Source organism: Hipposideros armiger, unplaced genomic scaffold, assembly GCF_001890085.2.
Source record: "Hipposideros armiger isolate ML-2016 unplaced genomic scaffold, ASM189008v1 scaffold_13, whole genome shotgun sequence".
In the NCBI taxonomy this organism is placed as follows: Eukaryota; Metazoa; Chordata; class Mammalia; order Chiroptera; family Hipposideridae; genus Hipposideros; species Hipposideros armiger.
Window position 1 is genome coordinate 1,053,285 of NW_017731363.1, and position 22,654 is coordinate 1,075,938.

A 22,654-nucleotide genomic window follows, 5' to 3' on the forward strand; every position below is an offset into this window, starting at 1 on the left:
CCACTGTCCTGCCGTTGCCAGCGACTCACGGCAGCGTCACTGGACCTCATGTGGGATCCGAACCAGGGCCCTGCTGCTCAGAGCTGGCGTCCCAAGCCAACTCCTAACCAACGCGCCACTCGGCGGCCCCGGATTCTCTTTTCTACTTGAGTAGCACAGGGGGCAGTTCAGCAAGTTGCCTAAGCAGACTTCCGATGTGAGCATGAAATAACCCGGCTCCCCTCCTTTCAGGCGCCCCTTATTAACCTTGCATTTCTCCTGGAGCCCCCAAGAGAAGGGGGAAGAAGAGCCTTGCTTCAAGAACCGAAATACCCCCAAATGCATGGCAACCCCCTCGCCCCACAAGAAAAGATCTCCCTTCTAGTAAGTGGCAGAAATAGGACTGAAATCCAACATTTGAGATGTCAGAACACACCCTGGCCTGGTTTTAAGAACTACTGGTGTTTAAATTCTGCCTGTCCTCGTGCTAGATTTGCTTGTCTGGAGTGCTTCGCTATATCCATCTTCTCTCTATAGATAATGTGAAATGAAATCTACAGTACTGCCTTAAATGTAGAAATCATGTTTGTTTCCCAAGTGGGAACAAAACCGTTCTTAAGGAAGTCACCTTTCCAGTCACACTGTTTTCCAAAACTTGCTCCGAAGGACCTGGAAGAGTTTTCACATAAAACCCTTTTCCTGAAAACTGTGAAGGTGGGCTCTCCTGTTTTTCTGCTCTTATTCGTGACATGCAGTCTCTCACTTTTATCATTCTTGTTTTGCAAATTGGAGCTAATTGTGAGAAATTAAGGATAAAAGTTATTTGGCAGCTAGGGAGTTTTTCCATCTCTTTCAGGAAATATGCAACCAAGCTCTCCAAATAAATGAATGCTTAAGTAGGAATCAGCCACTCTCTTCCAAGGCAGTCTATTTTTAGTTATTTGGCAGACTGCCTGTGTCACAGGGCTGCAAGCACATTATAAAGATAGTTTACTCTATAAATATGTTTACTTGTTTCTGATGAGGTGTATGGAAAATGTTCAAGTACTTTTTCATTCCCACCTTTGATTTTTTCTCAGAATACAATTTATATCTCTACTTCTCAGAATCTCTGAATAACAAATTTCATGACAACTTCGAAAAACCATAGATTTCAATAACAAAATTGGTTCAGATGGAATACAGCTGAGTTTCAAGTATTCAAGATAAAAATCACTTATGATTTTTACATTTTTTTTTGCAATTTTTACCCTTCCTAATTCCATCAAGTATTTGAGATTACAGGTTTATTATATTTTTTAAAAACAACCTAACTGGTTTTAATCTCTAGTACACATGGGACAATCTTTATTCTCTTTAGTCAAGTTCTAAAATCATAGGAAGCAATATCTTCTCCTGTAGCATGTTACCCAAGAAAATAAAATTCAAAAGGAGTTTCAATTTTAAACCAAAACACAGGCAAGGGTCTAGCAGAATTAATGATATTTTAAGCAACAAAGGTAATTGTAAAAAACCACATTATAATACATTTCCTGAGATGTCTAAATTATTATAATAAAATCGAGTTAAAATGTATACTGTCTAGAACACCCAGCTCTGGGTGGGAGATGAGCCACACGCAATGAACATCTTTTTGTAGTGTGTTAAAAAGAATGTTCTTTTGAACCCATTAGGAGCTGAAGAGCTGAGCTAGGTTACAGGTGGGGCCCCCACTGAGGAATGGTTGTCCCAATCTGGGAAAGCCAGCAGGCACCTGTGATATGTCACCACTCAGAGGATGGCTGGGCCAAGGCTGAGGAAACGACCAGCAAAACTGAACAAGAGTACTAGGCTAGGTAGAAGATTGGGCAAGAATGTACCAAAGGCAGGAGGATCTCTCCAAACGCACAGGATAGGAAAAAGGAGTCAGGATGATGAGTCAGGCAGAGGCGTGGCCATCAAATCAAGGTCAGTCCTCTGAATCCAGAGCAACGAGGACAACTGATTTGAAGCATAACACTCAGAATAGAATCACTCTTTTAGACTTAGCTTAAAATAGCCCTTTTTAAAAAAGAAAAGGGGGAGTAAAATAGTTCCACAATTTCGTATCTGCCATTGTAATATCTCCCAAATTCTGAAAACCAAGTTTTTCACCAAAGTCGATACAGACCCGTTTGGCAGCAAAACATGGCCAGGCCTCTGGTTAAGCAACCTATTATTTTTAATTTGTAGTTCCACTTAGTGTGACTGTTTATATGTTCACTACAGAAATATCAAAATGTGTGATTACGGGAGGCAGTTCCGGGTCCTGCTGGGAGTGCTATGTAATATACGATACATACTCTGTGTCATCTTTCTAGTATCCCCCCAAATTCCTGAATCCTGAAACACATCTGGTCCAAGGGTTGCGAAAGCAGATTATCCACCTGTAGCTACACTTTATTTTTATCAAGTTTGATGACCAAGTCACTGTACTGAATACAGCTTCAATCCTGGCCAAATTAACAAAGGTTGAGAAATCATACACCCCATCTCTCGGGAGAGACAGTGCCTGCAAAAAATATCTATGGGCTGAAGGTGGGATCCTGCTCCAGATGCAATGCCAAGGGCCACTGACAGTGTTTCAAACTTAAAAATATACATGTACAGTATTGACAAACTACACAGACCAGCCTGAAAAACATCAAAATAACAATAAGCCAACCACAGCTTAACTCAATTCTGATGAGTTATCTACAAATGTAATACGTAGTTTAAACCACAAAGACATATCGACTGATGTATTTCAGAATATGAAACTCCAGAAAACACAACTTGTCCCCCAAGATTTTACTGTCAAGAAATGATACTTAATGAGGGATAAGATGCTAAACGCTGCTTCCAAAAGAAAAAGTGCCAAGATCCATGACAGGTTAAGCTCCGCCCCAGGTGAGTTTTTTACTGCCCTCCCCTTGTTTTCGACAGTGCGGAGCATAGTTTATAGGAACATAATATGCTACTGGAATTAAGAAATTTCACCTTGGGCTAAGACTTTTCTAAGCCAATTAGCTAACTTACTGATTAAATGTCACATTTTTTCCCAACAAACATTTGACCAACGAACAGCAAAGGTAATTTTTGGTTTGAGTTCAACACTTGCGCAAAATTTTGTTCTTGCTTTTTAATATGTCTGGTTTTAAGTATGTAGTATCTAACTCCTAACAGTCTCACAAGAAAACACACTGTTAGAATCATGTAAAAACCACTGTTTCTAGCATGTTGCTTCCTACATTATTACAGAAAGCCCTACATATCAAATATGCGCGCGCGCACACACACACACACACACACACACGTGCATATATATATAGGAAGGAAATCAAACTGAGAAATTAACATGCACTATTCTCCCTGCTGCCTCTTGTTAATGATAATTGAAAAATACATTTTTTACTTTATTACACCATGCTACTTGCAAATTAAATGAATACTATCCTAGGAGCTTGAACAAATAAAGATACTTGTGCTAAAGAATGAAATGAACTCCATTTAAGAGATTTGTATTATGGCTCCAGACTTAAATTAAACCATGCTTACATGGATTTTGACTATTATAAAAGCTTTTTAAGAGCATATTTAATTAAGGGCCACAAAGACAAAAGTAATGCACACGAGCAACAGAAAACATTTTTAACACTCTTGCCGACGTTGACTCTGTTGGACTTGACCTAATATAAACCATGAGGACGATGTATCTATGAGAACAAAACTGTGTTACGGAAACCATTTAAAAGCCCCTGCCCAGATTTATAAATTAAATTACAAAACAGCTTTTCAGATCATGCTTAACTTGAAACTAAAGAAAAAATTGTTTGGTTTTTTTTTAAACCAGTCTAAGCAACATACCTCCCTGAAATGTGTGACAAATGTAATCCCCAAAAGAAACCTCTTTCCACACTCCAGGCCTTCTGACACTTCCTGAAACGTCAAGATTCTTCTCATTTTCCCCAGTTAATTGAAGCATGCTGATGCTTCGTCTTTGGAGGTCTTATTTCCTTGGATAAGACTGCTGTTATCTAGTGTCTTCAAAGTCGTCTAGTGTGTTCGAATCACATAGCATCAGTTTATTTTGAAAGAGAATCCTGGATGCAAATTGAAATGGATACCAGATAAAGAATGATGTAATCCTGGAACGCTATGAACACTAAAAACACATCGGGCAATTCTGAACTGTTTATGAATAAATACTCCTCTATTAAGTGACAATCCCAGCAGTGACAAGGGTATCTGATTCGACTGCTTTTGTATCATCTCATCACAATTAAGGTGAATCATTTCTTGAAAGAAATGGAGACTAAGTTCTACAAAGCCTAAGACTTTAAAATGTGTTACCCAAATGCTGGCGTTTCCTATTACAATAACCTTTGTTTGCAGTGCTTTGCATGGTGCCACGTGTAAATGGGTTTAGTGAAGGGTTTCTTTTAACAGTGACAAGTGGCTAACCAATTCGAATTGCAAATGACAGCACAAAAATGAATACAGCATGCCACATGTGCTGCGTTAAATCAAATTTATTGGCCATTCTATTTCCTGAGGATATTCTCAGTCTTGTTAGAATGCATTGTTCAAGTTTGATAAAAAATGTTCAAGACAATTATCTTATATAAGTAATTTTTTGGTTAGCGGAAATGAGGTTTCTCAAAATACTCTCAGAAAGCCACTACTTTATTTACTTCTTAAATGTTACCAGAACTGCTAACTTGCAAAACATAAAGCTGAAAATCCTTCACAAATTCGTGCAGTCAATACCATTTGCTACTTTCAATAATTTTTTTTAACTACCCACTCAAAGCCAAAGTATACATAAAACCTGTCTTCTAGAAATATTATTCATATGAATTATCCAGGAGGTTTTTACAAAAGTAGTGGGAACAAATTTGTGTCTTTTTACCTGAAATTCCACCATAGATCTCCTCTGCTATCCTTGCCGCCTCTTTTCTGTTTCCTTTGACGATATAGAAATGTGTTAAGAGAGCCAGAAAAACTTTAATTAAAAGCTTCAAGAAAAGAAAAGTAGCAAACATTGTAATAAAAATATTTTTAAAGCCATAGAAAACAGGACCCTCTTCCATTTTGGCTTATATTCTGTACAGGTTCTTGGGACTGCAAAATTTCACTGAGTTATAATTGGTATCATATGACATCTATTTTAAACCTTCTAGCCCTCAGTGCTCCTGTTACGGAGAGCTCAGTCTGTAGGCTCTAAGCTAACTGTGATTGGGAGACTGCATGTGCTGCTGACATTCATGGCAAGGTTAAATGAACGAAAGAAACTTCCTTCTAACTGGAAACACCCAATAATCCTAGACCTACATTCCTCGGTGCTCACACACAGGAGTCACATCCAAACCTTTTTTATTCCTAAATCCCAATTTTTGCTACGTTATGTTGGAAGGCAGGGTTGGAAAGACAAGAGAAACTTCTCAGATCCCATGTGGACAAAGCGAGCTATCTGCAGTTCACACGAATCAGTACAAATACATCCTCTGCTCCTGGGGAAGTCGAGCCCCTGAAACATTTCATTCTCTCTTCATTCTGAGGTTTATGGGAGACAAAGCCCAAACCTAATATATGACCAGTTAAAAAAGACCATTTACTCTAAGGCAGTATTTAACAGAAGGCCCATCTTGGATGCCTCTCCAAGGGGAAGTGTCAGACTGGGAGTATTCGACCACTTACTGTAATAATTTCATCCATGACAAGGTCCCCCCGCAAAGTTCCTGAATCGTTCACTTCCCATTTCAAGTGTCAGTAAAGGTGCTGCCTCTTTCTGGGAAATGTGGGCTATCCTTGATCATGGAGGAGTCACAGTGAAATGGATGAAGAAGGTGCCCTAGGTTCTGCGTGAAGTACCCAAAGGTTCTATTAGTCAACACCTTCCCTAGCTGCTCAGCTGTAACCCTAACTGTTCAAGAAGCTGGCCAATACAAGGGAGAATAATTTATTTTGAATTTTCCTCACCGAGGCGACTTAAGGGAGGAAAATCTAGTTTTCCTCTTTTCATTCTTGTCTATATTCGATTTTTGAAATTTCTACAACCTATTAGAAAACGCAAGCCAAATTAAAATGATAAGAGTAGACTAAATAAATCTTATTGAATAAATGCTTTATGCAAAAATATGGGAGTTTCTCGTAGCACTCAAATTAGAATGAGTACCTATAGAAGAACTGTCTCCCTATACTCTGCTAACAGGCTGATGCATGAGAACACAGCTTTGAACCACAATACATGGCACATCATTTCACAGAACCATAAAGATCTCGTGTTGTTTCCATTCTCAAGAACAAATATGAACATTTAGGGTTGACTTCACCAAGTTTAAATTACCCAGCAGAGTGCCAATGTATGAAATTACATGGATGAGGGCCGGCCGAGTGGCTCAGTTGGTTAAGAGCTCGCTCAAGAGTTTGAGCTCTGAGCAACAGCGGTTCGAGTCCAGCCACTGAGCTGCCAACAGGTAGCAGGATGGCTCAGCTTAAAAAAAAAAAAAAGAAAGAAAGTACATGGATGAACACAAGTATTTTAGCTCTTTTCATGGTTCTTTAACTGTACTCTAAGGTGGCCATTTACTCATGTCAGCCCAGTGATGTATATTGCTTCACATCACATTATGCAATCTTGTTTTGGCTTTGATTTTCATTTAAAACGTGGCTGGCTGTACTTTGTTTTACATACCAGGAAAGTTGGCCATGAGCAGCTCAACTTTTTTAAGCTTCAAATGGATGTCTATACTACTTCTAAGAGTCCATCTATACATCTGAGATGCATGTAAAAAACTACTGAAGGAGTAAATTCACAGTATCTTTTACACGAGCTGAAATCATCTACAGCACCAGGGTCGCTCAGCCTCAGCACTACTGACATTCTAAGCCAGACAATCCTTTATGGTGGGAGCCGTCTTCCGAAAGCACTGGAGGGTATTCAGCAGCATCCCTGACCTCAACACACTGGATGCCAATGCCTCACTCCCATCCTGTTGTAACAATTAGAAATGTCTCCAGACACTGCCACAGGTCCGAACCGGGACATCGCCACCCCTTTCACACACACCCCCCGCATCCAGACGAACACTGAGCCATTGTCCAACATAAATGATAAAGGATAAAGAAAAATCAACTCCCCAAAGTACTGTTGAATATAAATCAAATTCTGTATAGAACTTGGTTTCAGAATTCCATATTTAAAAAATTCAGCCACAGGATGATACAATACAGTAACATCTAGCCAGATTCTTTTGGGAATGCAGAGAAGGAGAGAGAGGAGAGAGAGGCCTTCAAAAATACTTCACAAAAGTAAACACAGATCCATGATACCTTGACTTTACCAAAATCAAGTTTCAGTGTAAGAAATCAGAACATACCAATGTAAGTGATGCTTTCTGCTGCTTCCAACAAAAGGGGTGGGAGAAGCTTGGTTTCTGTGAAGGAAATCAAAATTCAAATTTCTCTTAAAATAGCTCACAAGATAAAGTGTAATTACATACTTCATATACACAGCAGTTAAGACATGTATTCATGTGTCGCATGCAGTAACTCTAGCACAGTGCAAAACAAGGAGGACTTGTTTGGATCAGGAAACAAAGGCACAATTGAACTTGCTATTCCACAAGTAAAAGAGAGTATTCCAGAAAGAAACGATGACAGAGGGATTCATCAATAGAAGCAGGCCAATCAACACACCGAACTGCACTGAAAAACAGAGCGTGCAAGGGAGGACGTCGGGGGAGCGCTGTTCATAAAAAAAGACAAACTCAGAAAATTGTCAAAATGTCATTTTGGTCTTTATTTTTGGACATGTAGCATGTTTTCATAGATCAGTCTTCCATGTGCTACTTTTTGTAACATCAAAAGAAATACAATATATTTTTCATCAATTCTTCATCAGCAAGTTCACTTTCAAATTACTGTAAGTAACAGGGTAGAACAATATGTTTCCACATATTGGCCAGTGCAACACTGATAGTTACAATTAAGGTACCTGGGAAGCCTAAAATCAAGATTTACTAGAACAAGCAAATTTACTCCCATTTATTGAAAGGAAAGGAAAATAATTTGCAAACTACATATTTTACATGCATGAACTTTAAATCCTATTTCCATCTGAAATAAATGACAATCATCAAATGACAATTTTGAAAAAAAATCCCAAGAAACAAAAATGTAAAAACAGAGTATGCCTTTAAAAATTACTGAATAAATAAAACCAAATGTTACAGTTCCCGCTTTATCATGAAGATTGGCACTGTTTATTCCATATTTATATACGTCAGTTTGTTTGCATAAAAATCCCAATAAGATTTAATGGTTGGGTCAGTCCATTTTTCTTTAACTAAAGAACCCCTAACGTCTAGATTTTAAAAATTGCACTCTTGCATCTGTGTTTTAGTACAAAACACAAATATATTTCTTCTAGATCAGTGGCAACCAGTTAATAGGCATGTTAAGATACTTTTTAAAAAGCAGTTTTGCAAATAGTCATTAAAAAGAAATCCTGTACAGAATCACAATACTGGCAGAATCTATCTAGTGCACCCACGCGTGCCTCGTTGTTTTGATTTCAGTCCGTTATCACAAAAACTTATTCTAAGGAGTCCAATAATAAGACACACCATGTGGATCGTTTGGGGTTTAAAAACCCATGGCTCTGGACAACAAGTACAGTTAACAACACATCCATCCACAAGGAGACTTGTGTTCCCAAAATTTTCAGACTCAATTCGCTATAAACAAAACATTCTGGGGGTAAAGACTTCTGCGCACTGACAATACTTATCAGACATCAGCTAGGCCACAAGTGAAGGGAAGTGACTTCTCTCAAAGGTACAGGGTAGCATCTGAGTTGGAGATGGCACACCTCATACATTCTGCTCGGAAAACACAAAGGCATTTACAGAGGACTAAATGATACACTGAAAGATGTGGAGGGGTTTTCTCTGCATTCTCAACAACAGTGGTATCGGTCCCTAGTAATTAAAAAGCAAAACGGCATTTCCATCAACACAACTGAAGATGAAGGCTGCACCTAGGAGGATGCATACAACAGGCTCAAGGAAGTACCCGGAGCATGCGGGCGAACTGTTTCCTGGCATTAAAAGCATGAGCATTTTTGGCATGTTGGATGTTTCACCATTTCATGTCAACTGTGACTGCAATAAAGTGGGCCGCTGGAGCGATAAACAGCAAATGCATCCTGGTCCTTCACGGCAGGAAGTATCTAGTTCAGTGTTCTACACATAGTAGGTGCTTAAAACACGCTGGTAATGGATGGATCTTTTTACTCACAAAACCGGCTGATTACATGTAACACTGAGTGTACACAATAAATGTTCAAGAACGTCACTTGTAAACATCTGGTGACTATCTAGTTAGTGATAGAACACTTAAGATTGGCCAAAAAAAAAAAAAGTCCAGAAAACATTTGGCCCTTCAGCACCGAAAGCTCCCAAAATATAATGTGAAAACATCTCTGCTAGAGGGATTTCAGTAGTCTGAAAAGGACATACCTGAGTGGCTTAAATGTTCTCCTAAATTTTAAATAAGTGCAAGGAGTTTCTACACTCAGGAGTTGCATAAGTTTTTCTCTTTCCTCAAAATAAAACATTGAATGATATAGAGGTAGCATAACTTACTAAATTAACTTTAAAAAAAAAAAGAAAGAGCAAGGTTATTTTGAATAGTCTTAATTAGAACGATTACAAATGTTTAAAATCTTCCAGTCCGGGCTTCCTTCTACCTGATTTTAGACATCATGTTATTCTCACCCCGTCTTTTATTGCAAGGATATTGTTGAGTCCAGGCACCCTTTGGCCCTGTGGCATCTATTGCAACATCAATGACAGAATCTGGAGTCATCCATCTCAAGAAAATGAGGAAGAGAAAGTTGAACACGGCCAACAAAGCAAAAATGCAGCCTGTTACTGGGCCACAGTGAGAGATGAGTCTGTCCAGCCGTCTGTCCATCGGTAACACAGCTTCTCCTGCCACCCGATCGTACACCTGGCAGGAGAGAGGCCGAGAATGAGCACCTCCGACCCACAACAAGCAATGCCCAGGGACGCTTTACAGATGTAAACGGAAGTTGCTTACATCTCGTTGTTGTTATAGGAATGATGTGGCTAATGAAATTCGTTACAAAATTACTGCCTCCTGATCCAACACTCATGCAGTACTTATTATGGACAAAACACCGGGCTAGACGCCATGCCATACAAAGACGAACAGGCCGCGGGTCCTGTCCCCTAGGGACCACCATCACTTTCAACCAACTACGAGAATTCTGAAGTCCTGAGAAGCTGGAAGTGTTCCTCGGGTCGCCTCTGTCGAGGCCATGTTTAATTCAGCAGTGACTCCCTGAAGCAGAACAGGCCTTCTAAGGTTCACCGCTCGCTACCTGGCAGACATCAAGCACAATCAGAGAATGACAAGCTACAGTGTGATTCTTTTTGGGTACAGAGCAGCTCTTCTTTCCGCAGCCACGTGAGGCTGTGTTGCTGAGCACGGAGGCTGAGAAGGTACAGAAACATTTCACGGATTCCAAATAAGAGGAGGGGAAAGAAACGGGGCAACTCTTCATAGAGGGTACAGGCAAAGGCAACAAGCTTTATTGCTGAGCATCGATAGTAGGTGGCTTGCTTTTTACAGCACTGCTAAGCACTAAACTCAGAAATATGAGAAAAAACAAAGATCTTTAAACATTCTTATTCTGAACACATAAAATGGGCCAACATTAATGTTTTTAATTGCATTTGAGCATTACTTGTGCTTCTCATATCAGGTCTGTAAACCACCTCCTTCTGAACTCAAGAAACTTATGATGTGCAACGCAAGTCCTACAGGCCAATGGCCTCTGAAAGACACAGGATGTTTTCATCGGGCTCTTCCACCTTGAGGACATCTCGAATACCTCTGAATCAAAAGTATGTTGACAATCATGCTGAGACGGGCAAATCATAACTTGTTCAAGTTTCTAAACAGCACAGACTAAGGAGGGGAAGTCAAAAGGGATCAAAGTGTCATGTGTGGGACAGGTAGAATGCAAAGACAACTACAAACTGACCTGCGTGTCCACCTTTTATTTCCAGGTCAATTAATTTTCAACCTTAAATGCCCAAGTAATTTACTAGGAAGAGAATGATAGACATGACAATCCACTACATACAAGGAGTAACTTTTTTTGGAATGTATACCATAAATCACCACAGAATATAAAATAGAAAAAAAATCCAGATTTTTACTAGTACTTCAAGCAAAACTTAAACAAAATTTATGGTTAAAAAAATCGTAATTAGTTAGCTCCCTTAAAATATGCTGACAAAAAAAGAGTTATTTGCCTTGAACTTACTATCTACAGTAGCTCAGACTTCTGAGGTTTACACGATGTTGATCAAGACGGGGGAGCCACAAGTTACAGAGCTGTGGGTCTCAACAGAGTGGAGTATCACTGAAAAAACCAGTCTGACCAAATATCCCTGCCAACCATTCCCAAATGCCACCTCTGCCCTTCAAAGGTCATGTTAGAATCTAGGCAGTGGCTGGAGAAGCAAGGGACACAAAGATGGAATGAAACTGTCCCCAAAAAGCTACCTAGGTGGTTCTGACATGTACTCCTAGCAGGTAATCAGTGCTATACTCCAACTTCCAAAGGAAACCCAGGGAAAGGTAGTTATTTCATATGGGTGGAGAGACTGTAAAACTTCTAGAAGGTTAGTGTCTCAGAGACATTTCAGTCAAAATTGTTTAACTCAAATATCTCCTGGTTCAATGGAAAATGGATATGACAATGTTTGTACTTATATTCAAATATGGGTTCTTCTTATGTACAGGAATTTATCATTTAAACCAAGTAAGAAAGCCATGCAGGAAAGAGCTATTCTGCTTACTCAGCTCCATCTTCAGGCTAGAAACTAGGTGCTCCGCTGACTACAATGATAGCAGAAAGCACTAGTCTAAACTACTATCTTCTCCATGCTCCCAACTCACTAACTGTCTGGTTCTCAATTTCTATATACTAAGAAGCAGGGTGTTTCCATCCAGCTTGTTTACATGCTACTAAAAGGCATGAGGCAGACAAAGTAATGAAAGATATTAATACCTAAACAAAGGACGGATGAAACTGAGTAGAATAAATGAAGTCCTTGACTTGAAACCAGGAAGCATTTCCCATAACCGAACTCTCCCACCTAAGGGTATTAATCTATTTCCTGTACCTGTCCTTTCGGAAATTCTCTATTGCTGCTTTTTATTTGTGATCATATATCCGACATTTGTCATGTGCATTTTGAATTCTAACTTAGGTTCTCAATCAGCTCAAAGATGCAAAAATCCTTTTCCTGTAGAAAATCACAGTAGTTAGCAAAAGTGACACAAGAGTTTTAGGAAGTAACCTGAATTAAATATTTACAAGTTACAAAGTTTCCACAATCAGATTAAGTAAAACCATGTATTTTCTGACAGACCTATACACTTTAGAATGATAAACAGCCTCACAAAAATGTCCAAGAGTAGATTTTAATATTAGTTTTGCCTCCAATGGTGTGGCCTCTAGAAAATTCTGTAACTTCTTTATGCCCAGTTTAATCAAAGGTCTAGACTGCATGACTGCTATTTTCAGATGTCAAATCCAACGATCTGACTAGAAACTTGAAGTCTAGCATATACCAAAAGTAATCCATTAGTTCACGTCTTTTCATTGGGAAGAGACTTCATAAGCTTAAGCAATAGAACTGAAACAGTAAACCTGTATAAATAAGAAAAAGTAAACGTATACATGAATCAGGAATTCAGACACAATCTTCAAATACCCTTTTCTTGGCACATGACATACTTTTTCAGTTCTCTCGGCAACATTCCTCCAGGTGTAGAAAGTCTTTACTACGTTATGGATATTTTCGGGAGCTGGCCATGTTCCTGACTTCAGTTGGGAAATAGCTTTTTCCAATCCCTCACACAAAGATTTTACAGAAGGCTCACATAAAATAATAAGATTTTCTGGAAGTACTTCAGGAATTCCACCAACTTTGGTACTTACAACCTTCAAAAGAGAAAAAAAAACATACAATCTGCCATAATTCGTATCTCAGGGAAATAAGCAAAACCAATGTAAAAATTATAACAGAATGTGTCTGATTAGTTTTCAAAATACAAGCACTGAAATCCCCACAATGTAAGCCCTCAAAGCTTTTTACCTGCAAACCACAACTGGCTGCTTCCACAATTGCCATGCAGAACGCTTCGGTAAGGGAAGTATTGAGAAAAATGTGTCCTTGAACTAAGACATTTCTAACATCCTTGTGTTCTAAGGCTCCCAAGAGACGCACTCTGATTTTTGAAATGAGAGAAGAGGAAAATGAAAATTCATGCTAGAAAAGAAATATCATTTATGAGCCAAGTGTGCTATTCATATTATACTTATATTCTTAGTGGTTCTCATGTTTTCCACCTCGAAAGATTAATATTGCCAAACTTTGATCTAAATGATTACAAAGCTGTTTGGTTAAAACGCATACAGTTAACATATTCCTAACTCGGGCCAGCTGAGTGGCTCAGTTGGTTAGGAGCTCGCTCAAGAGTGAGAGCTCTGAGCAACAGCGGTTTGATGCCCGGCTCAAGCAGAGCTGCCGCTGAGCTGCCAACAGGTGGCAGGATGGCTCAGCTAAAAAAATAAATAAAACATATTCTAACTTTTGTCACACATATCAAATTTCATCTTTTCCAAAATTCATTTGCATTTAATGAAAATATTAATACACTCTGATGAGTAAATGTTAGTGTAATTTCTAAACAGGAAAATGTCCCTTTTAAACTGATGCTTCACAGGCACACACCTCGCATGTTATCTAAGTAACTGGGGAAGAGAAATGTTCAAATCTGTATGTGCAGAGCAACTGACATGATTTGGGCCATGCTATTTAAATCACAACTTGGTATGGCTTAAAAATCTGTGAACATTTCCAATCAAAGCAGTTAGGTTTTTTTGTGCCTTCCAGGGTGCCTCCAATCACTATCCTGTAAAGTCAAATGATATTGCGCTAACGGGAAAAATAAAATTGTGAATTAACTAGGGTTTCCCATTTTATGTAAATGTTTTTAAACAGGCCTTGAATTACATTTGTACATTAAGTATATGTAGGAGAAGCAGCCCACTTAATATAGGCATGGAGCCAAAAGTGAATTTGGGTAACTGATATTTTCTCAACCAAGATAACATGCAATCCATCAATACCTGTCATGTAGCTGGTATCTTTCCCGTACTTCTTCCAAAATGATTCTCTTTGGTCCCTCTCCTCCAATTATGAAATTTAAATTTGGATATTTCTGACAGAGTTCAGGTATTATACCACTAAGCAAATCGGTCCCTGAAAATAGAAAATAAAGTTGAATGTTGGAGATATTAATATTTAAACTTAAAAAAAAATCACCGGAACTACTGAGAATCCACTCACTTTGGAAAGTATTAACTATGCCCTCCTTAAGCAGAAAAATTAATTCTCTTAAACCTTTCCGGGGAGGGTGGAATCATTCACAAACTGCCAGATGTCCCCCAAAAGTTGCAATTCTTGAAGATACACACACTGACATCCACTGCTACCTTGCACACACCCAATCTGTGGACTACTCTCATTTCCACATAATGTTCTTTTAAGTTATTCACTTGTGTTTATCCATCACCCACTTCTAAAAATGGTATTTGGGGTAGCTCACTTTTGAGTTCAAGTTTTCTACAGAGTAGGACAGCTAGCTGGAGACCTAGGTCTTGTGCTAGCCTTTTAACAAGGAAGCGCTTTGATAATGGGAAAATTTCCTGATACAGAAAGTGAAGAGACCTATGTACCTGAAGTCCAAGGTCTCTTGCTTCAGCTATAGAGTTCCACCAGTATGATTCCACTTCCTGCCACAGGAAAGGGCTAAGCGACAGGGTATAACGGCTAACCTCCACTACACACAGAATGCAGTTTGTACAGAGGATTTTGCAGTAATATGATAGTATTGACAAACTTTAAAAGAGTGGTCCATCTAAACCTGCTATAGCCCGCTTCCCCTAAAGGAGAATAAATGAAAGTGGCAGGATCTCAACTGCCAGACCATTACAGTCCATACAACAAATGGACGCATCTTTGTTCCTTTTTTTTAATGGAATACTTTTCTATGTAAATACAACCTCAGGTAACATAAAGCGATCAAATAAATCATACCCTACTAGTCTGAAAGTGGCTATCCAAAGTGACAGCAATATTGACACTATTTGGGAATTTAGCTCATTAACAAATTGTACACATTCAAAGTAAAAGTAAAATAACCCAGTTAATTAATTTTAAGAAATGCACGCATGCACACACACACACACACAGAATCACACTTCTATCAACCTTCCCCAATATAGGCAGATCAATTATAAAAACAGTGCTGGAAGATATACCGGGGTGCCAAAAAAATGTATACACAGGACTTGTATTCATCTTTTGTTATCGGTATATATTATTACAATTTTAATACAGTTTTCCTTCCTAAAAATGTGTATCCATTTTGTTGGCACCCTCTGTATATACAGGGTCATTTTTATTAAATAATTCAAAATAGGATTTACTAAATAAACTTTGCTAGTATTTTTAAAATGATTGTATTGGCAAACAAATTCGCATGCAGCGTTTTTGAATTATGAAGGCTTCTCATTAAAATCTTAGCTATCTTTGTTTCAAGTCCATTACTAAATCCATCAAGTGGGTTTCTACATAAACCAGAAGGTGGCTTAATGACTTTTAACATTTAGCCTCCTATAATTCTTTCACTTCCTTTCTTTCCCCTTCCTCCCTTCTAACACAAAGCTTAGGAACCCCTTCTCCAAATGAAAAAAACCAACACATATAGAGAAATAATCATAATTGCTGATAATAGGTAACATTTACTGAGTACTTACCATGTCAGGCAATATACTTTAAATGCAGTTATGTCATTTAATCCTGACAAGTACCTTATAAGAAATGGAACTGATTGATATTGTCAATTATCTATATTATTTTAAAAATAAAGGGTTTTTTCCTCCACAAAAAAAAATGTTCTAGTGCCTCTAAACAGAGTCTAACACAACAGAACATACAAAAGGACTTCCCATGTCCATTGACACACAAAATGGACACGGAAAATTCCTGATTCGAACTGCTTTTAAAGCTCAGTTTAACAATAGTTCAAAGAATCTCCAGAATCTATACCTAAGAAAATGGTGGCGGGAACACGAGACCTTAACTCAGAAAGAGCTGAACTCATGTTTGTCATCTTTGTTACTGTGTAACCTGGGCGAGTTACTTACCCTCTCTGAGACTCAAGTTTCTTTGTCTGTTACATGCCGATAACATCTACCCTACAGTTGTTGGGAGTGTCAAGTGAGGTAGTGTACCATGCATAGGTTTTATCAACTGCAGAATATAAATATAAGTTGTCATTACCACTACAGCAAGTAGTGGGGCCATGCCTGCACACACACAGGGGCACTGTAAAACCCTGACTGAGCAAAACCAGCTCAAGAGAAGTGGGAAGAAACCAGCCAGGAAGGCTGGGTGATAAGAATTTTGATTTATTCTCTCTTAATACATTCCAGTGGGCCTTCGATATCTGGTCCAAATGAACACCTCCTAAAGAAATTAATTTCTTAATCATTAACGGACCATTAAGATAACTAATACAACTACTCACTTTTGTGCTACAGATGTGGCCATTCCTTCTCAGGTTACTTTTTGCAAGGCGCCTGGCATACAAACAGGGTTCAATACGTATATGTTAAATTATTGAATTGAGAACAGGAAAGGCCATTCCTTCACCCTGTTGCTGGTTAGCTCAGCTGGTGAAAATACTATAATTAATGAAGTACAGGTTTAATCGTACAAGTAGTTCATTTTGCTCTGATCCTCAACCATGCATGCATCATACTCTTTTTCAGCTAGCTGTCTCACAAAGGTATACGATTTGATTAAAAAACATTTTAAGCACATTTTCTAACGAACACATCAGCAAATATCCCAAGGGATTCAGAATACAGAATGCTGGTCAATTAACATCTTGGTTCAAGAATGCAAGCACGGGGAGCATTGGAGATCTTGCTCCCCAGCATAGGTCATCAGTGTGGCTCAAATAAATTCTTACAAAAATTCTCAAAAAAAAGAATGGAAGCGCATCATTGCTTTCACCCCAGAAAGGCGTTCAGTAGCAGTTTCCTCACCAGCCTCCGCCGAAATGGACTGCCTGCCTGATCAACTACAGCTCTCCATGACAATGGGCAGAGTGGATTTTAGCCCCGCTCCCTGGTACACTCGCGCTTACCAAAAATCACCTGTGCTGTCCACAAACCTGTTTGATGCCAGTTGCACTTGTTACCCAACTGGGTAATTTCATTCAATAGCACAGAAACTGATAAAATGAGTTTTTATGAAAATAAGCTGAACGGTCTGAAAAATTCAATAAAGGAAAAGTCACCGAAAAAAGCTCAAGTTAGGGGGTATCCGAAACCACTGTATGAAATCAAAAACAAATGAAAAATCCAGCACATTGCTTCACACGCCCTTAGGTTCTCATCCCATTTAAACAAACCCAAATTGGCAATTGTAAATGATGATTTTTGAAGGTATTGTGCAAGAAAGATGATGCAGCTCAAATCAGTGGACCGATACTCTTAAGACTGCGGGCCTGAACTACTGGCAATTCAGTCCATGTTAACATTTTGAGTTGAACTCAAATATTTAAGGGGAGGCTATCTATTATCTTTTTAATGATTCCTTACTTTAATTATGATTACTAGACAGGTTTTCAAATAGCATCCCAAAGACCATTTACGTCTGGAATAACCTGACTGTTTCAGGCTTAGTAAATGAGGCTCTGCCAATTCTACTGTGGTGTCCATTAAGTGCGGCAGAGCTACTAAAAAAAATCCTCCTTGATAACAGCGAACACTTATCAAGTACAAACTGGGCTAAGTAGTTTATAGGAGCCATCACTGAACCCTCACAAGACTTCCACTGTTGCCCAAATTATACAAATGAAAAAACTGGGACTCAAGAGATGTTATGTAGCTTGTCCTCAATCACACAAATGAGACAGAAGTAAGATCGGACTCCAAGCCATGTAATCCCCTTTCCTTCATCACTTACCTACCAATATGTTACTAAAGCCTTATCTATGATTAAATGAAATGCACAAGCTACAAATCAGTAATGTGCAGGACAAGCTAACTGATTTCAAGTCTATGCATAAAAAAGACAGGAAAGCTAGAAATTAAAATATTCATATGGTCATCCCTGAAGAGTGCAATTATAGCTGATTTTAGTTTTCACCTTTGTGCTTTTCTTAGTTTTCAAAATATCTGCAAAGACATTACTTTTGCAATTAGAAATCGGTGGTGGGCTCAGCCTTATACTTCTTACCACATGTGCAGGGCTGTTTTAACTTAAAAAGACCTGATCAGGTTACTGTTTTTAAGTAACTATTAAAACATCAAAGGTTGCCGGGGAGACAGTATTCACCACTGTTCCCAAAATTTTTTGGATGTATAAAACAATATTCCACCTTTCTTTGCTATATTTAATGTAGTAGTCATAAAACCATAAAACAAACAGCCAAACAATCATTATATACAAATATTCAACAGCTTTCTACAACAACAAGAAGTCTGTGCAGTGCAATTGTAGCTATCATTTCATTACCTTTTCTGTAAACAAGTCTGCTGACAACAACAATAGTTATTATACTATCATGCCTTCTAAATGGGTCTGGAGTGAAGTCAGTAGGATCTACAGCATTAGGAATGACGGACACTATTTCAGGATTCAGTGCTGCTCTTAGTACAGTGTTTTCCTTACTAGTAAAAGAGACACAAATTATGTGGTTTGTGTCACAAAGAGACACAGTTAGAAGCTTGTTTGTAAGCACCGAGCTGACATCAGCAAATCCAAAAAGGGAATGGTCCGTGAAGACTGTCTGGAGCCCCATTGTCTTGGCGTGGAAGAGGGCATCATGGGCCATGGCAGAAAAGGAACTATGTGAATGGATTATCGTGACTCTCTCCCGAACAAATATGTACCTGAGCAATGGCAGACTGTGAAACAGGGTCGTGGCTGTAGACTGGTTGTACATGACTTTCAGAGGCAAGTAATAGACTTTGAGGCCATTCGTGAGGTAACGGATGCCTTTGCGATTTTCATAAGCATGGGTGACAATTATGACCTTGTGTCCTCTTTCAATCAGGCACTGAGAGAGCTGGTAAATGTGGCTTTCCACGCCTCCCATATTCGGGTAGAAAAAATCCGAAACCATGCATATATTATGGGTACGGGTTCTATAGGTGTAAAGAGTTCCACGGTTAACACGGTAGCGCGCAGCAAAGCGAGGATGGCCACGTCGTCCTCGATAGGCCATGCTGAGACGGTGTAGGCATTAGTCCTTAGAGCAACCCCGTTGAGATACGTGTCGTCCAGTACCTGAAAAAGAGAGTAAAAGAGTACCTCAGCTCAGAGACAAAATACATTCCATATTCCAAATCCATATATCAATACTGGTTTTTGTTTGTTTGTGGTTTTAATTATTTTTTCTTGTGAAATACATTTTTAGAATTAGTTTCAGCTGTACAACACAGTGCAATAGTTATACTTTTTACTCCTCAAGGTGACAACTCCCCCTCCCCCAATCCGCTGCCCCACTTCCCCCCCCCATGTCATACATATCTATTACAATTCCCTTGACTCATGTCAATGTACACTGGTTAACTTTTCCCCAAGAAATAAAACAAAGCATATCATGAATTTACTCATTTGACATTTACTTGCTTAGCATTTACTATGCGCCATACAACAAACCTACATTCAGTAATGTCCTTTTATCTTAATTTTGCTTTAAAAAGGCTGCTATACATAATTTTCAAAAATAAATTTTGTTACACCATAGTATATAATAATTTGCCATGCAAACAAGCCAGTTCATTCCAATAATTACATGTAGGGCTCTTTACAGAAAAAGTGTGCCAACCCCACTTGAGCTTAGCCACTAATTCAGTGAATCTCATGAAGTTCTGTTAGTATTAGCTTTGTGGTTTATACTAAAATATACCTGGAGCTAGAGCTGTCTTTTGGAGAGCAGCTTTTTCAAGTGTCATTGGTAGCACATACTGCAGACATCCACATTTTGTTTCCTTATTCAAGGATGATGATAATCAAACTGCTCCCTTTATTTTCTTAACTTTTCAGTTATGTAGGCCTTTCCGAAGGAGATTAAGCTAGAGATGGGCTGGATCTGGGGCCATTTTCTACATCTAAAGTAGGAAATGTTTATCTCAGGGGACTCCTAGGTCCTTATCAGCACAAAATGCCCATTCAATATTCAATACTGTTACAGATTCTTAGACTTTTAAAGGTAGAGTCTTAGAAACCTACTGAAAATTTTCCTCAGTTTTACAAATGAGATTTCCATGCCTCCAGAAACTCAGCTATACAATGGGAAGCCATCGTAAAGGTCTGAGTTCCCAATGTCACCTGCAGACTCAGAAAATGCAAACTAACTGCAGATACAAAGTCTTAACTATCCACTCTCTCCAACAAACTCATCTATATTTTAAAGATATTCTCAGAAATACTCTATAAGTGTCTGGTGACCTGAATTTACTAATTAAGATTCAATATTATCAAATATTGAGATTCTTCAAGTTTTTACTTTTGTTACTTCACTAACATTTTCTTAACAGTGGTTTGTCATCTAAGCCCGAATTCCCAGTTGTAGTCAATTAAAAAGATAAACAACGAAAACATTAAGTAAAAAACCAAATGAAATCATTTAAAGTTTTTCATCGACCTGCAATGTGCTGTGAGGACTTTGCCTACTTCCATCAGGTTTTTACAGCCCAACATCTACATGACGGAAAAGGTCAACGAACGGCGTCTTCACAGAATCTTAGATTGTAAAGTTACAGGAAGGCTAGGAGATCTAGTGAATACCTCTCATTCTACAAATGAAAAGCCAGACAAGTTGAGCGATTTATCCAAGGTCCCCACCCAGCCACTTAAGTGGCAAATGCGCGGTAGCTGCAAAATTCTCGACCAGGGCCAGTGAGTCCCTGGGCAGTCATTAGCAGCAGAGGTTCCCGAGAAGCCTTAGGGAGACCCGGCGGGGGCTTGGGGTCAAGAGGACAGAGCTTCCACCCAACCCCTGGGCAACTGCCCCGGCTTCGCTCATTGAGAGGGCAGTGGGGAGCGCCAAAGAAGGGACGACCCCGCTAGGTTCACGCGGGGTCTTGCCAGGCCCAAAGGGAGGAAAATGGCCAGAGAGTGGGCAGGGGTCTGAGGCCGGGTATCCCGGAGCCCCGCCCGGCTTAGGTTGCGCGGAATCCGCTCCAGCGCGTCCGCTCCAGCGCATCCTCAGCCCCACTCGAGTCCGGAGACCTTCGACCCCGACTTGCGAGCTTCAAGCCGGGCCGGCTTTGCCCCCTACGTGGCTGGGCACACTCCCACCGGGGCAGTCCAGTCCCACCCGGAAGCGGCTGAGAGTGCCAGCGCAGGGAGGTCAGACGCACACTTACCGGCGAGTTCCATGGCCGCCAGTGTCCGGACCTCCCGCGGCAGCAGCCAGAGTCCCACCCCGCTGCCCTGAAACACCAATCCGGGGCGTCCGCGCCCGAGCGCCTCGTCCCTGAAGGAGCCAGTAACAAAAAGGCGCAGGAATCACGTGCAGGAGCGGCTCTCAGTCCCCACCCTTCAGCGTGGGATGTAAAATCTGTACGCAGTGGTACATGTCCCCACGGTGTTCCGGAAGACTTGTCGTCTCTGCACTGAAAGCAGTAATCTTCGGTTTAACCTTTTATATGAATTCCTAATGTTGCGAACCTCTAAAAATCAACTCTGGGCTCTTATTACACATGCAGCCCTCCAGGGCCCTTCAGAGGGTAGAGCCAGAACTCCCAGCGTGCCTTGCAGCGCTGCTGGGAGTTGTAGTCTGGTGGCCTTTGAAGGCGAATCTGAACCTAGCAAACTAACTCCCAAAATGCATCGCGTTTCTAAACCTGGATCTTTTGAATGATCGGGTGGGTTTGAACCTTGGTTGCCTAGTTACAGCGTCTGTTTTCTAGACGCCTGTTCTCTCTGGCTTCCAATTGGAGAGACTTGGGTGGGAAGGCTACAGAAAGGCGGGGTCATGGTGGCGTTCTGTTTCTGATTATCTGTGTCACCACAGAACCGTGCTGGTTCTTGTCATTCTGGTAATGTTCCCTGGTGTAACAAATGAAAATACAAAAAAAAGTGAAATCAAATCAAATTTTTTAAAAATTTTGAATTTCAGATAAATATTATATGTGTGTGTGTGTGTGTGTGTGTGTGTGTGTGTGTATCCCAAATATTGGGGACTTTGCTAAAAAATTATTCATCATTTATCTGGAATTCAAATTTAACTGGGTATTTTGTATTTTATCTGGCAACCCTACACTCTGGAGAAAAAAATATCTGAGGTCTGACCTGAAATATCAACTCCCACTCAAACTGGTTCAACTGGCTATGGTGGTGCTTGGCCAAGAAGCTAATGAATCAGTGGGAGAGGTCTGATCCACTCCTCAGAGTCAGCACTTGGAATTTCCCAGCCCTGCCCTGCATACACTTTCGAGAACAAATGCCTTCCCACACACCCTCACCCAGCAGCC

At 39.8% G+C, this 22,654-nt stretch overlaps 2 protein-coding genes across 9 annotated transcripts in view; both read right to left on the reverse strand.

Moving 5' to 3' along the window:
• The window catches only part of ASB11 (ankyrin repeat and SOCS box containing 11), a 24,369-nt gene extending 19,176 nt beyond the window's left edge, over positions 1-5,193 (reverse strand). Inside the window, exon 1 of one of the 4 annotated variants that reach the window (XM_019665839.1) lies at positions 4,889-5,193. In XM_019665839.1, the coding sequence (XP_019521384.1) occupies positions 4,889-5,069 (181 nt within the window). In that variant the 5' untranslated portion in view covers positions 5,070-5,193. Of the gene's footprint in view, positions 1-3,843; positions 4,077-4,888 lie in introns of those variants that run through there. The other 3 variants (XM_019665834.1, XM_019665858.1, XM_019665848.1) reach the window with 3 other exon arrangements.
• A 2,569-nt stretch (positions 5,194-7,762) lies between these two features.
• PIGA (phosphatidylinositol glycan anchor biosynthesis class A) lies at positions 7,763-21,946 on the reverse strand. Of its 5 annotated transcripts, XM_019667332.1 has the most exons (7): positions 20,821-21,509; positions 20,083-20,284; positions 18,684-19,457; positions 14,219-14,351; positions 13,182-13,314; positions 12,821-13,027; positions 7,763-9,993 (listed from the first exon to the last, which is right to left on the reverse strand). In XM_019667332.1, exons 3-7 carry the CDS (start codon positions 19,393-19,395, stop codon positions 9,727-9,729), a joined length of 1,452 nt encoding a protein of 483 aa, XP_019522877.1. In that variant the 5' UTR covers positions 19,396-19,457; positions 20,083-20,284; positions 20,821-21,509; the 3' UTR covers positions 7,763-9,726. The 5 variants fall into 5 exon arrangements, 3 of the variants coding, with proteins under 3 accessions (XP_019522877.1, XP_019522863.1, XP_019522869.1); XM_019667318.1 differs by lacking the exons at positions 20,083-20,284; positions 20,821-21,509 and adding an exon at positions 21,545-21,941; XM_019667324.1 differs by lacking the exon at positions 20,083-20,284.
• Between the last annotated feature and the right edge of the window lie 708 nt (positions 21,947-22,654).